The 17,084-nt window shown below is 40.2% G+C and overlaps 1 protein-coding gene across 6 annotated transcripts in view; it reads left to right on the forward strand.

Moving 5' to 3' along the window:
• Positions 1-10,665, forward strand: part of ppp2r5d (protein phosphatase 2, regulatory subunit B', delta) — a 20,951-nt gene extending 10,286 nt beyond the window's left edge. For 2 of the 6 annotated variants that reach the window (XM_076085349.1, XM_076085351.1), the window contains exons 6-17: positions 4,391-4,483; positions 4,565-4,695; positions 5,239-5,298; positions 5,383-5,491; positions 5,797-5,850; positions 5,930-6,100; positions 6,905-7,032; positions 7,182-7,283; positions 7,379-7,451; positions 7,934-7,981; positions 8,554-8,664; positions 9,498-10,665. In XM_076085349.1, coding sequence (XP_075941464.1) covers positions 4,391-4,483; positions 4,565-4,695; positions 5,239-5,298; positions 5,383-5,491; positions 5,797-5,850; positions 5,930-6,100; positions 6,905-7,032; positions 7,182-7,283; positions 7,379-7,451; positions 7,934-7,981; positions 8,554-8,664; positions 9,498-9,725 — 1,308 coding nt within the window. In that variant the 3' untranslated portion in view covers positions 9,726-10,665. Of the gene's footprint in view, positions 1-4,390; positions 4,484-4,564; positions 4,696-5,238; positions 5,299-5,382; positions 5,492-5,796; positions 5,851-5,929; positions 6,101-6,904; positions 7,033-7,181; positions 7,284-7,378; positions 7,452-7,933; positions 7,982-8,553; positions 8,684-8,759 lie in introns of all 6 variants that reach the window. The other 4 variants (XR_012952129.1, XM_076085354.1, XM_076085350.1 and 1 more) reach the window with 4 other exon arrangements.
• The last annotated feature ends 6,419 nt before the right edge of the window (positions 10,666-17,084 follow it).

Below are 17,084 nucleotides of genomic sequence, written 5' to 3' on the forward strand. Positions count from 1 at the left end.
AGTTTACCTATTTTCGTTCTAACCTTTTTGCCCTGCCAGATGAATTGTGTGAACATTTTATCCAACTCAATGAAGAAGCTGTTGGGAGTTGAGTCTGGCAGCATCTGTAGGGGGTACAGTAACCTACGCTTATCCTGCCCAACCAGGAAGCTGGTAAAGTTCCCCACCTATTCAAGTCTTCCCTAATGCGTGTTGTGATTGGTTTAAGATTGAGTTTTTTAAGGGAGGGGACAATTCTAATTCCAAGGTACATTATCTCCCTGACTGACCAGTGAAAAGGGAATCCACTAGGTGGCGTAGAGCCTGCCAGAGCACCAATAGCCATGGCCTCGGTTTCTGATAGATTAACTTTAAAACCTGATAGGTTCCCAAACTGTTGTAAACATTCAAGTAGACGGGATGGTAGTGTCTATCTCAACCAGGTACAGCAAGACGTCATCCGCATAGAGAGACATGTTTTGTACGGTACCGTTGACATTGAAACCTCTTATCGTTGGTGTGGTTCTGATGAGCTCAGCTAAGGGCTCAATAGCCAATGCAAACAAAAGAGGGCTCAATGGGCATCCCTGACGGGTGCCGCACTCTAATGGGAACGGGTCTGAGCAGTAGGAGTTAGTAATAACGGCCACTCTCGGAGAACAATACAGCTGTTTCACCCAGTCAATGAATTCTGTACCTATTTTAAATGTTTCCATAGCATAGAAAAGAAAGGGCCGTTCAACCCTGACAAAAGCTTTTAATGAGTCCAGAGACACTGCCAGGCCTGTACATTATTATCTCTGGCAAACTGTGTTATGTTCAGAAGCCTCCTGGTATTATTGGAGGAATTCCTCCCTTTAATAAAACCTGTTTGACCAGGATTTACTAATATTGATATTAATGGTTCAAGCCTCAGAGTCAATACCTTGGCTAAAATCTTTGCGTCTACATTAATGAGCGATATGAGCCTGTAAGACGCTGGGTCTTCGGGGTCCTTGTTCTTTTTCAAGATCAGGCTAATGTTGGCTAGCCACATTGTTACAGGTAGGTGGTGAGTTGTGTCAAAGCTGTAATTATAAGTTCTGACCAGATGAGGAGTGAGCTTGTTTTTAAAGCCTTTAAACCACTCCGCTGGGAACCCATCTGGTGATTGTCCACTGTGCATCAAAGACATTGCTTCTAATATTTCCTGTTCCTGAATGGGTTTCCCCAAAGATTGTTGCTGTTCATTTGTTAGTGTAGGTAATTTAATTTTAGAAAATAATTTGTCAAGTTCCTCTTTAGTGCTGTTATCAGTTTTGTAAAATGATTTGTAAAATGATACAGAAACACAGTTGATATTTTTCTTCTTTAAACGTCTTTTCCCTCCTGGATCTCTGATTCCTGGTGTTGTCATCTAGTTTCTGGTTAAGCAGGCGGGCCAAATATTTACTATCTTAGTTTCCATATTCATACAGTGGTTGCTTCTGATAGAATAAGGATCGAGGTGTTTTCTCATTCAGAACTGAATTGAGTGCCGCTCTGATACTTTGCACTCTAATGAGAGTAGTTCTGGTTGGACTAGACTTACGGGCCAGCTCTGCCTTTGTTAAGTCCGTTTCCAGTTCATTCTGCTTCTGAAGGAGTTTTTCCGGTGTGACATCTGTGAGAGAGTAAATCCTCTAATATAGGCTTTTGCAGATTCCCAGAGACACTCAGGGTTTGTTTCATGTTGTTGATGTCAAAAAATAAATCCAACTCAGCCTCCATCTTTTCTTTGAATTCCTTGTCCGTGAGGAGAAATGATGGGAAACGCCATCTCTGTGTGCCAGACATAGCTTCACTCAGTCATCTCCAGGTATCCTGGGGCACGGTCGCTGACATGTAGATCCTCTACTACATGCTTTTACCTGTCCTCTAATCTGCGGCGCTGCAAAAGAGTAATCTATGCGTGAGTAAGAGTTATGCAGATTAGAGTAGAATGTGAAGTCTCTCACTGATGGGTTAGGGTTCCTCCATACATCTATCAGATTTATATCATCTAGCACTTTACCTGGTAAAGCACCTGCACCTGTTCTTCTATCTGTGTCTGCTGGAGACCAATCAAAGTCACCACCTAGAACTGCAGAGGGAGATCTGCCTTCCTCTATTTCTGCTGCTATTGTAGTCCAAAGTGACGGAGTTGGCGATTTTTTGTTGCGTAAATATTAATCAAAGTGACCGGTGTGCCATACATTGTGCCGTGAACAAGGATATATCTGCCCTCAGAGTGGCTTCTACATGTACTGAGTATGAATGGGGTGGCCTTGTGTATTAAGATAGACTCCTCTGCTATTGGAGGAAAATGATGAGTAGTAAACCTGGCCTACCCAGTCCCGCTTAAGTTTCATGTGCTCCTTATCCACTCGCTGGGTTTCTTGTAAGAAAGCTATTTGTATCTTGTCTTTTTTTTAGAAGGCGTAGTATTTTCTTCCTCTTAATTGGATGATGGATCCCCTTTACATTAAATGTACAAAGTTTGATGCTATCTATCCCTGACATGTCCTACTTCTTTCTCTGTCACAGAGAGACGCTGTCCTCTCAGAGACCTCCTGGAGGCGCTCTGGAGATGTGTTAACTGACCTTTGCTGACCTAGTTCAGATGGATATTCCTTTCTGGTGGTGTGGTACAGAACAGAACATTTAAGAGCACTGAATGACAAAAACAAACTGAAACTTGAACTTATTGAAAGGGCACATGTGAGACCTCCTGCTCACTACCGTGTTCCCCTCTTTTCCTGACATCCAAACAAACTCTGGTGATAAAACAGAGCTCCCAGATTCCCTATTATAAAGAAGACGTTTTCAGGTATCGCAACTCTTATTATAATCCGCAGCCTTGAAGTTTCTTCCCAGTCTTAATCAAGCTTGATCAATCAGTGCGGTCACAAGATATGATATCTAATATAACTGGGTTTCTTTCCTAAAACATAGTAATATACATGAGCAGACCAGCTTGTTCCACTGAGTTTCAAGTTTCAGCATGGAGAGAACAAAAGAAAAGAAAGGTGTCGCATACTTAAACTATTCAGGCGCAGGGTGGCTCCAGTTGTTGTCTGTTAACTTTCTTTGTGGGTTACTTCAGCAGCATGACCACGCGAGTATGAACTGTCCACTTAATTCCAGATTGCGTCCCATTTGTCCATTATATTTTGTCTTTCTTCCTCTCCTCCACATACCTCTGTGCCTCATCCGCGGATCTGAAGTGTCGGACTCCTCCGTCATGTGTAACGCGCCGCACGGCTACAGCATCTGTAACGGATGCCGAGGTCTCGGAGTGATATCTTTGCCTCCAGGAATTTGCGTCGTTTTTTTCCACCGCTGGTGAGAAGTCATCAAAGACGTGTGTGCGGTTCCCGGAGAAAGTCGCCTCAGCCGCGCTGCGCGCCCCCTTCATGATCAGCTGTTTGTCGGCGAAGTCGTGGAGACAAATGTAGACAGTCTTCGGCCTCGTTGAGTGGTTGTGCAGGGCCGCGGTGACACCTGTCCAGCTTGATCCTGTCGTTTTTCACCGTGAGGTTCAGGATTTTTGGCAGCCAACATGCGATAAAGTCCCTGCCGTTATCCCCCTCTGTGTGGGCAGATTGATGACCTTTATGTTGTTGCGTCTGGACCGGTTCTCCTGGTCCTCCAGCCGGGTCATGGCCTCAGTTAGCAGTGTCTCAGTGCGTTCGAGTTTAGCTAGGAGCTGTAACACAGAGTCCTCTGTGTCGGATATTCTTTGTTCTGCTTCGTCCACCCTTTTCTCCACCGCTTTAACACGTTTACACACCGAGCTCATCCATTTGGCTATTTGGTCGAGTTTTATATCCAGGCTGGAGCTGAGTTTCTTAAATACTCCTTTACTTATCTTCTCCACCAGGCCATCAATCTACTCGCCTTCCGCCATGTTGTCGGAGTCGCTGGTCTCTTTTTCGGGCTCAGTTTTTCGAAGTCTGGGCCGTCCGGTTCGTCCTTTTTCAGTTTTTCCCCCCAAAGATCCTGCAGTGACTTTACTACTTCAGTCTCCGTATATTTTATTAATGTTAAGCTATACCTGAAATGTTCAAAAAAGTGTTCAGTCCGGGAGCTCCTGTCCGGCGCTCCTACCTCCTTCGCATCACGTGGCCCTCCTCACACCATGTCCTAAAATAATGTTTTTATAATCACAATGTGATCTGAGTCCCAGAGATTCACAGCCTTTTAGTAAAAGTTCTGCATTGAAAATGTAACTTCAGTAAAAGTAGGTTGTGTGAGTATAACCAGTACTTAGAATATTCAAATTAGAAGATTAAAGATTAAAAGAACATTGACAAAGAAATGTAGATTTTAGATCCTTTTTTAGCCCCTCCCACCGCTCCATATGATTGGTCCTGATTGGACATCGTTGGTGTTGTCATGTTTGTGTCCACAGCTCGTCTACGAGTTCTTCCTTCGCTTCCTGGAGTCTCCGGACTTCCAGCCCAACGTGGCCAAGAAACACATCGACCAGAAGTTTGTGATGTCGGTAAGATGTGACGTCTAGAGAACGGAGGAGCATGTTGAGAAGATGAGGAGGAGAGGTTTGACTTTAACGTTTGTTTCCAAGCTGCTGGAGCTGTTTGACAGTGAGGACCCCAGAGAGAGAGACTTCCTGAAGACCATCCTGCACCGCATCTACGGAAAGTTCCTGGGCCTCCGAGCCTACATCAGGCGCCAGATCAACAACATCTTCTACAGGTCAGGATCAATATCCCTCTGCTATCGATATTAGTCTGTATGATCATCTATTGATCAATAACCTTCTGTGTGATCATCTATTGATCAACAACCTTCTGTGTGATCATCTATTGATCAATAACCCTCTGTGTGATCTATTGATCAATAACCTTCTGTGTGATCATCTATTGATCAATAACCTTCTGTGTGATCATCTATTGATCAACAACCTTCCGTGTGATCATCTATTCATCAATAACCTTCCGTGTGATCATCTATTGATCAACAACCTTCCGTGTGATCATCTATTGATCAATAACCTTCCGTGTGATCATCTATTGATCAACAACCTTCTGTGTGATCATCCATTGATCAATAACCTGTGTGATCATCTATTGATCAACAACCTTCTGTGTGATCATCTATTGATCAATAACCTTCCGTGTGATCATCTATTGATCAACAACCTTCCGTGTGATCATCTATTGATCAACAACCTTCTGTGTGATCATCTATTGATCAATAACCTTCCGTGTGATCATCTATTGATCTTCTGTTCTCCAGATTCATCTATGAGACAGAACATCACAACGGCATCGCTGAACTGCTGGAGATCCTGGGGAGGTAACACACGCACGTTGGTCGTCATGACGATGGGTAACACGCACGTTGGTCATCATGACAATGTTAACTGTCTCTCTCTCTCAGCATCATCAACGGCTTCGCTCTCCCTCTGAAAGAAGAACACAAGATGTTTCTCATCAGAGTTCTGCTGCCGCTTCATAAAGTCAAGTCTCTCAGTGTCTACCACCCACAGGTCTGTCTGTCTGTCTGTCTGTCTGTCTCTCTCCCTGTCTGTCTGTCTGTCTCTCTCCCTGTCTGTCTGTCTCTCTGTCTCTCTCCCTGTCTGTCTGTCTGTCTGTCTCACTATCTGTCTGTCTCTCTGTCTGTCTGTCTCACTCTCTCTTTGTCTCTCTCTCTCTGTCTCCCTACCTGTCTCACTCTCACCCTGTGTCTCACTCTCTGTCTCTCTCTTTCTCTCTCTGTCTGTCTGTCTGTCTCACTCTCTCTCTACCTGTCTCCCTACCTGTCTCACTCTCTCCCTGTCTCTCTCTCCTCCAGCTGGCATACTGTGTGGTCCAGTTCCTGGAGAAAGACAGCAGTCTGACAGAGCCGGTGAGTCTCCCTCCTGTTTCCATGACAACATGTGATGAGTGTAACCTTCAGGTGACCCCGTGACCTCTGACCCCTCCAGGTGATCATAGGTCTGCTGAAGTTCTGGCCCAAGACTCACAGTCCCAAAGAGGTGATGTTCCTCAACGAGCTGGAGGAGATCCTGGACGTCATCGAGCCCTCGGAGTTCGTCAAGGTCCAGGAGCCGCTCTTCAGACAGCTGGCCAAGTGTGTGTCCAGTCCACACTTCCAGGTACCAGGACTATGACCAGGACCAGGACACTAGATTATAACTGAACCTCACCTGAAGATCAGAACTCAACCTCACACTACCTGACCCAGGACCAGACCATAAACTAGATCAGAACTCAACCTCACACTACCTGACCCAGGACCAGACCATAAACTAGATCAGATCTCAACCTCACACTACCTGACCCAGGACCAGAACATAAACTAGATCAGAACTCAACCTCGCACTACCTGACCCAGGACCAGAACATAAACTAGATCAGAACTCAACCTCGCACTACCTGACCCAGGACCAGAACATAAACTAGATCAGAACTCAACCTCGCACTACCTGACCCAGGACCAGGCCATAAACTAGATCAGAACTCAACCTCGCACTACCTGTCCCAGGACCAGACCATAAACTAGATCAGAACTCAACCTCACACTACCTGACCCAGGACCAGACCATAAACTAGATCAGAACTCAACCTCACACTACCTGACCCAGGACCAGACCATAAACTAGATCAGAACTCAACCTCGCACTACCTGACCCAGGACCAGGCCATAAACTAGATCAGAACTCAACCTCGCACTACCTGACCCAGGACCAGACCATAAACTAGATCAGAACTCAACCTCACACTACCTGACCCAGGACCAGACCAGAGCGACTGCCTCAAACCTCGGAACAAGAATCAGCTTTATTTTCGTGTTCCTTGGTGTGTTAAAGTGAAATAAATATGTATAATATATTATATTGATATATGAATATGTGTGTACCTGATGATGATGATGATGAAGTCATATTGCTGTGTCACAGGTGGCAGAGCGGGCTCTGTATTACTGGAACAACGAGTACATCATGAGTCTGATCAGTGACAACGCTGCTAAGATCCTCCCCATCATGTTCCCGGCCCTCTACAAGAACTCCAAGAGCCACTGGAACAAGTAACACACACACTGATCAGTGTACTGATCAACACACTGATCAATCACTGCAGGTTGATGTACAGTCTCCATTAGAGGTGTAAGGCTGGTTTCATACCACAGACGGACTGAAGTGGTTCTGTAGATAAACTGTTGGTCCTGTTCTTCAGGACGATCCACGGTCTGATCTACAACGCTCTGAAGCTCTTCATGGAGATGAACCAGAAGCTGTTTGATGACTGCACGCAGCAGTACAAGGCCGAGAAACAGAAGTAAGAACACATTGCCAGTGTTTGAGTCTGTTTACACGATGAAACATCAAAACCAGACACATGTCACCAAATTATTGATCCTCTTCTGTCTGCAGAGAGAAATATAAGCTGAAGGAGAGAGAGCGGATCTGGCACAAGATAGAGGACTTGGCCAGACAAAACCCCCAGGTACTCCACTCTACTGTCATATACATATATATATGTATGCATATGTATATTTATATATACAATGAAGATACTCTACTACAAGTAAAAGTCCTGCATTGAAAATGTCATCAGAATCAGAACCGTTTATTGCCAAGTACGTTACGCATACAAGGAATTTGACTTGGTGAATGGTGCATAACAAGAAACAATAAACACAGTGCAATAGTATGACATTATTTAAAAATGTACAGTAAAATATGGTAAACAAACAAACGCATATCCGTATGTTAAAACAAGTATATTATTAAAGTGGCAAGTATATATTAATAGAGAAAAGATGTGTAACAGTAGGAAATGTTCCTGGAGTACATCATCTCAGTATAAGTAGTATATTATCAGCAAGATGTACTTAAAGTATGAAAAGTAAAAATACCCATAATGCTGAAAAAAATCATTTAGTGTGAAGTGATCTTTATATAATTAACTGTGTTCCTTTCTTTCAGAGCAATAGGCTCCACCCCCTCCGCCCAGGACTCCACCCACAGGAAGAGGTCAGTTCTGTTTCTTTTTACGATTGTTTATTTCACATTATGAGTGTTTAACATTATTAGTGTTTAACATTACGAGTGTTTAACATTACGAGTGTTTAACATTACGAGTGTTTAACGTTACGAGTGTTTAACGTTATTAGTGTTTAACGTTATTAGTGTTTAACGTTATTAGTGTTTAACGTTACGAGTGTTTAACATTACGAGTGTTTAACGTTACGAGTGTTTAACGTTATTAGTGTTTAACGTTACGAGTGTTTAACGTTACGAGTGTTTAACGTTACGAGTGTTTAACGTTACGAGTGTTTAACGTTACGAGTGTTTAACGTTACGAGTGTTTAACGTTACGAGTGTTTAACGTTACGAGTGTTTAACGTTACGAGTGTTTAACGTTACGAGTGTTTAACGTTACGAGTGTTTAACGTTACGAGTGTTTAACGTTACGAGTGTTTAACGTTACTAGTGTTTAACGTTACGAGTGTTTAACATTATGAGTGTTTATTTAACATGATAAATGTGTTTTTGAATGTGAATTATGCAGCGGTTGTAAATATCTGTTTTGTGTATATTTACAGTACATGTTGTACAGTGATAGTACTGTAGCTGTGTACTCAATGGAAACAGAGACGCCAACAGCTGAAGACATCCAGCTGTTAAAGAAGACTGTGGAGAGTGAGGCCTCACAGGTAATCTATCTGTCTGTCTGTCTCTCTGTCTGTCTCTCTGTCTGTCTCTCTCTCTGTCTGTCTCTCTGTCTGTCTATCTCTAATACACTCATTAGTGTACCCTGATCCTGGTCTGGTTCTGCACCCCCTGTCTCAGGGTCTGAAGGACCTGAAGAAGGACAAGGTCCTGATGAGGAGGAAGTCTGAGCTTCCTCAGGACGTCTACACCATCAAAGCTCTGGAGGCTCACAAGAGGGCTGAGGAGTACTTAACAGCCAATCAGGAGGCCCTCTGACTGGGGGGAGGCGGTCCCTTCTGAGCTGGACTCTCTGATTGGAGGAGGTTGACGCCGTCTGATCCCCGGTGGCCGCTAACGAGCAGGACGCCACATAGACGTCCGTCCCGCCTCCCGGTTCAGGTCATGTGACGATGACGTCACCTCCGACACCTGCATCTGTGTTCATCCAGGTGACCTGAAGGCAGCCTCGTTCACACCAAGACCGAAGGTCCCTGAACGCATCGCCAACGGGCCTTTTCCTCTCCAGAACCGTTCGGAGCTGTGAAGGAACGTTGTGCTGCGGTTCCTCAGTGAGGTCGTTAGAGCCACATTTACAGAGAAGATCTTCAAATGATAACGATCCCTCTGTGTGACGTTCAGGGAGCGTTGGTCTTCACACAATCATCTAACAGCTGTTGTCTTTATATTTAATTTATAAAACAAATGACTTGACTATGAGTAAAGTAAATAATAAAGAAAACATGTTTAATAGCTGCATGTAAACAAAGAAGATCAATATTGGCTCCACTTCCTGGTCCTGGTTCTGATCCTGGTTCTGGTCTTGATCCTGGTCCAGGTCCTGGTCCTGGTCGTTCAGTTCCTGCTGTGGAAAAGAGCTCCTCCACATCACCACGTCTGTCCCGTGACACCTGAACGCAGCACAGAACCCCGCCCCCTCCACCTGAGCCGACCAATCACCTGTCAGCACGGCTCTGCGATGATGATGATGATGTCGAGGAGACACAGTGAATGTAGACGTCCAATCAGCATCCGTCATTCATGTTCTGTTTTATTTGAATGTTAGTGACGACGTCATCGACGTTCAGCCAATGAGAGAAGCCAAAACGTTCTCCGTGGGTCAAAGTTTCCAGCTGCTGGAGGAACCAGAACCTCAGACAGTTCTGGACCAGAACTCCATAAACCATGTCTGAGGTTTTCATCCCGCCAAAATAAAAGCGGAGCTAGATGTTAGATTTTACATCTTTTAAAAGCAGAAAACTAAAGTTTAATCACAGATTTCCCATGATGCTCTGCTCTCTGATCTGTAGTTAACTGATTCAAAGAGAATCTTTTATAACTCGTTATGAGTTATATAATTATATTTAACGAGTATTTCAGGATGTTGAACTGAATGATGTCACAAACATACGTTTTGTGTTTTGGGATGTTTTGTCATATCAAATGCAGTTTGATGTTTATTGAACAGATGTGATGAATTCTGGGTAATATTCCACATATTGGCATTTGTTCAGAGCACCGAAGCTTCTCGTTAACGACAGACATTGAAAGTCTCACGAGCTGCTTCACTGAACTCGTTAATAAAATAGTTTAAAGAACAAAATATATGAAACTAAAAGAGCTTTATTTCTATATTGACACGTATATGGACTCATGGCCACGCCTCTCATCGATGTCACGCTCACAACAGACCACGCCTCCTGAGAGGCCACGCCCCTCACCACTATTTACAAACGACAACATTCATACCATCAGCTGATATTCTGTCGTTGTGATTCTTTGTTTGAAGCTTTTATTCCATATTTCATGATCACATTTAAAGATCGTGAGTTTAATTTAAGGTCGACATCATTTTGGATGAAACGTTTAGAGACAGAACAGGAAACAGTAGAACCCTCCTGTACATATGTAGTACTTTATTAGAACAATACATAGAATCAAAGTACCATTTTGTACAAATGTTCATGTACAAAAGAAAAATAAAGTGGACATGTTTGACAATCAAAGGTTCTGTGTTTCAACTTTTTATGACCTTTAAGCGACATATTATACTGACTTCATAACAATGTAATATGACTAAACGACATACCACACTGACTTCATGACAATGTAATATGACTCTAAATGACATACCACACTGACTTCATGACAATGTAATATGACTCTAAACGACATACCACACTGACATCAAGACAATGTAATATGACTCTAAACGACATACCACACTGACTTCATAACAATGAAATATGACTCTAAACGACATACCATACTGACTTCATAACAATGTAATATGACTCTAAACGACATACCACACTGACTTCATGACAATGTAATATGACTCTAAACGACATACCACACTGACTTCATGACAATGTAATATGACTCTAAACGACATACCACACTGACTTCATGACAATGTAATATGACTCTAAACGACATACCACACTGACTTCATAACAATGTAATATGACTCTAAATGACATACCACACTGACTTCATAACAATGTAATTTGACTCTAAACGACATACCACACTGACTTCATGACAATGTAATGACTCTAAACGACATACCACACTGACTTCATAACAATGTAATATGACTCTAAACGACATACCATACTGACTTCATGACAATGTAGTATGACTCTAAACGACATACCACACTGACTTCATGACAATGTAATATGACTCTAAACGACATACCACACTGACTTCAAGACAATGTAATATGACTCTAAACGACATACCACACTGACTTCATAACAATGTAATATGACTCTAAACGACATACTATACTGACTTCATGACAATGTAATATGACTCTAAACGACATACCACACTGACTTCATGACAATGTAATATGACTCTAAACGACATACCACACTGACTTCATAACAATGTAATATGACTCTAAATGACATACCACACTGACTTCATAACAATGTAATATGACTCTAAACGACATACCACACTGACTTCATGACAATGTAATGACTCTAAACGACATACCACACTGACTTCATAACAATGTAATATGACTCTAAACGACATACCATACTGACTTCATGACAATGTAGTATGACTCTAAACGACATACCACACTGACTTCATGACAATGTAATATGACTCTAAACGACATACCACACTGACTTCAAGACAATGTAATATGACTCTAAACGACATACCATACTGACTTCAAGACAATGTAATATGACTCTAAACGACATACCACACTGACTTCATAACAATGTAATATGACTCTAAACGACATACTATACTGACTTCATGACAATGTAATATGACTCTAAACGACATACCACACTGACTTCATGCTGACTTCATGACAATGTAATATGACTCTAAACGACATACCACACTGACTTCATGACAATGTAATATGACTCTAAACGACATACCACACTGACTTCATAACAATGTAATATGACTCTAAATGACATACCACACTGACTTCATAACAATGTAATATGACTCTAAACGACATACCACACTGACTTCATGACAATGTAATGACTCTAAACGACATACCACACTGACTTCATAACAATGTAATATGACTCTAAACGACATACCATACTGACTTCATGACAATGTAGTATGACTCTAAACGACATACCACACTGACTTCATGACAATGTAATATGACTCTAAACGACATACCACACTGACTTCAAGACAATGTAATATGACTCTAAACGACATACTATACTGACTTCATGACAATGTAATATGACTCTAAACGACATACCACACTGACTTCATGCTGACTTCATGACAATGTAATATGACTCTAAACGACATACCACACTGACTTCATGACAATGTAATATGACTCTAAACGACATACCATACTGACTTCAAGACAATGTAATATGACTCTAAATGACATACCATACTGACTTCAAGACAATGTAATATGACTCTAAACGACATACCACACTGACTTCATGACAATGTAATATGACTCTAAATGACATACCATACTGACTTCAAGACAATGTAATATGACTCTAAACGACATACCACACTGACTTCATAACAATGTAATATGACTCTAAACGACATACTATACTGACTTCATAACAATGTAATATGACTCTAAACGACATACCATACTGACTTCATAACAATGTAATATGACTCTAAACGACATACCAGACTGACTTCATGACAATGTAATATGACTCTAAACGACATACCACACTGACTTCATGACAATGTAATATGACTCTAAACGACATACCACACTGACTTCATGCTGACTTAATGACAATGTAATATGACTCTAAACGACATACCACACTGACTTCATGCTGACTTCATGACAATGTAATATGACGAAACGACATACCATACTGACTTCATAACAATGTAATATGACTAAACGACATATTATACTGACTTCATGACAATGTAATATGACTCTAAACGACATACCACACTGACTTCATGACAATGTAATATGACTCTAAATGACATACCATACTGACTTCAAGACAATGTAATATGACTCTAAACGACATACCACACTGACTTCATAACAATGTAATATGACTCTAAACGACATACTATACTGACTTCATAACAATGTAATATGACTCTAAACGACATACCATACTGACTTCATAACAATGTAATATGACTCTAAACGACATACCACACTGACTTCATGACAATGTAATATGACTCTAAACGACATACCACACTGACTTCATGACAATGTAATATGACTCTAAATGACATACCATACTGACTTCATAACAATGTAATATGACTCTAAACGACATACCACACTGACTTCATGACAATGTAATATGACTCTAAACGACATACCACACTGACTTCATGACAATGTAATATGACTCTAAACGACATACCACACTGACTTCATGACAATGTAATATGACTCTAAACGACATACCATACTGACTTCATGACAATGTAGTATGACTCTAAACGACATACCACACTGACTTCATGACAATGTAATATGACTCTAAACGACATACCACACTGACTTCAAGACAATGTAATATGACTCTAAACGACATACTATACTGACTTCATGACAATGTAATATGACTCTAAACGACATACCACACTGACTTCATGCTGACTTCATGACAATGTAATATGACTCTAAACGACATACCACACTGACTTCATGACAATGTAATATGACTCTAAACGACATACCATACTGACTTCAAGACAATGTAATATGACTCTAAATGACATACCATACTGACTTCAAGACAATGTAATATGACTCTAAACGACATACCACACTGACTTCATGACAATGTAATATGACTCTAAATGACATACCATACTGACTTCAAGACAATGTAATATGACTCTAAACGACATACCACACTGACTTCATAACAATGTAATATGACTCTAAACGACATACTATACTGACTTCATAACAATGTAATATGACTCTAAACGACATACCATACTGACTTCATAACAATGTAATATGACTCTAAACGACATACCAGACTGACTTCATGACAATGTAATATGACTCTAAACGACATACCACACTGACTTCATGACAATGTAATATGACTCTAAACGACATACCACACTGACTTCATGCTGACTTAATGACAATGTAATATGACTCTAAACGACATACCACACTGACTTCATGCTGACTTCATGACAATGTAATATGACGAAACGACATACCATACTGACTTCATAACAATGTAATATGACTAAACGACATATTATACTGACTTCATGACAATGTAATATGACTCTAAACGACATACCACACTGACTTCATGACAATGTAATATGACTCTAAATGACATACCATACTGACTTCAAGACAATGTAATATGACTCTAAACGACATACCACACTGACTTCATAACAATGTAATATGACTCTAAACGACATACTATACTGACTTCATAACAATGTAATATGACTCTAAACGACATACCATACTGACTTCATAACAATGTAATATGACTCTAAACGACATACCACACTGACTTCATGACAATGTAATATGACTCTAAACGACATACCACACTGACTTCATGACAATGTAATATGACTCTAAATGACATACCATACTGACTTCATAACAATGTAATATGACTCTAAACGACATACCACACTGACTTCATGACAATGTAATATGACTCTAAACGACATACCACACTGACTTCATGACAATGTAATATGACTCTAAACGACATACCACACTGACTTCATGACAATGTAATATGACTCTAAACGACATACCACACTGACTTCATGACAATGTAATATGACTCTAAACGACATACCACACTGACTTCATGCTGACTTCATGACAATGTAATATGACTCTAAACGACATACCACACTGACTTCATGCTGACTTCATGACAATGTAATATGACTCTAAACGACATACCACACTGACTTCATGCTGACTTCATGACAATGTAATATGACTCTAAACGACATACCACACTGACTTCATGACAATGTAATATGACTCTAAACGACATACCACACTGACTTCATGACAATGTAATATGACTCTAAACGACATACCACACTGACTTCATGACAATGTAATATGACTCTAAACGACATACCATACTGACTTCATAACAATGTAATATGACTCTAAACGACATACCACACTGACTTCATAACAATGTAATATGACTCTAAACGACATACCACACTGACTTCATGACAATGTAATATGACTCTAAACGACATACCACACTGACTTCATGACAATGTAATATGACGCGAAACGACATACCACACTGACTTCATGACAATGTAATACGACTCGAAACGACATACCACACTGACTTAATGCTGACTTCATGACAATGTAATATGACTCTAAACGACATACCACACTGAATTCATGACAATGTAAAATGACTAAACGACATACCACACTGACTTTATGACAATGTAATATGACTCTAAACGACATACCACACTGACTTTATGACAATGTAATATGACTCTAAACGACATACCACACTGACTTAATGCTGACTTCATGACAATGTAATATGACTCTCAACGACATACCACAGTGACTTCATGACAATGTAATATGACTAAACGACATACCACACTGACTTTATAACAATGTAATATGACTCTAAACGACATACCATACTGACTTCATAACAATGTAATATGACTCTAAACGACATACCATACTGACTTCATAACAATGTAATATGACTCTAAACGACATATTATACTGACTTCATGACAATGTAATATGACGAAACGACATACCACACTGACTTCATAACAATTTAATATGACTAAACGACATACCATACTGACTTCATAACAATGTAATATGACTAAACGACATACCATACTGACTTCATAACAATGTAATATGACTCTAAACGACATATTATACTGACTTCATGACAATGTAATATGACTAAACGACATATCATACTGACTTCATAACAATGTAATATGACTCTAAACGACATACCATACTGACTTCATAACAATGTAATATGACTCTAAACGACATATTATACTGACTTCATGACAATGTAATATGACGAAACGACATACCATACTGACTTCATAACAATGTAGTATGACTCTAAACGACATATACTGACTTCATGACAATGTAATATGACGAAACGACATACCATACTGACTTCATAACAATGTAATATGACTAAACGACATATTATACTGACTTCATGACAATGTAATATGACTCTAAACGACATACCACACTGACTTCATGACAATGTAATATGACTCTAAACGACATACCATACTGACTTCATAACAATGTAATATGACTCTAAACGACATACCACACTGACTTCATGACAATGTAATATGACTCTAAACGACATACCACACTGACTTTATGACAATGTAATATGACTCTAAACGACATACCACACTGACTTAATGCTGACTTCATGACAATGTAATATGACTCTAAACGACATACCACAGTGACTTCATGACAATGTAATATGACTAAACGACATACCACACTGACTTTATAACAATGTAATATGACTCTAAACGACATACCATACTGACTTCATAACAATGTAATATGACTCTAAACGACATACCATACTGACTTCATAACAATGTAATATGACTCTAAACGACATATTATACTGACTTCATGACAATGTAATATGACGAAACGACATACCATACTGACTTCATAACAATGTAATATGACTCTAAACGACATATTATACTGACTTCATGACAATGTAATATGACGAAACGACATACCACACTGACTTCATAACAATTTAATATGACTAAACGACATACCATACTGACTTCATAACAATGTAATATGACTAAACGACATACCATACTGACTTCATAACAATGTAATATGACTCTA

The sequence above is a fragment of the Anarhichas minor genome, unplaced genomic scaffold, assembly GCF_050575085.1.
Source record: "Anarhichas minor isolate MPS153535 unplaced genomic scaffold, ASM5057508v1 ptg000154l, whole genome shotgun sequence".
Lineage (NCBI taxonomy): Eukaryota > Metazoa > Chordata > Actinopteri > Perciformes > Anarhichadidae > Anarhichas > Anarhichas minor.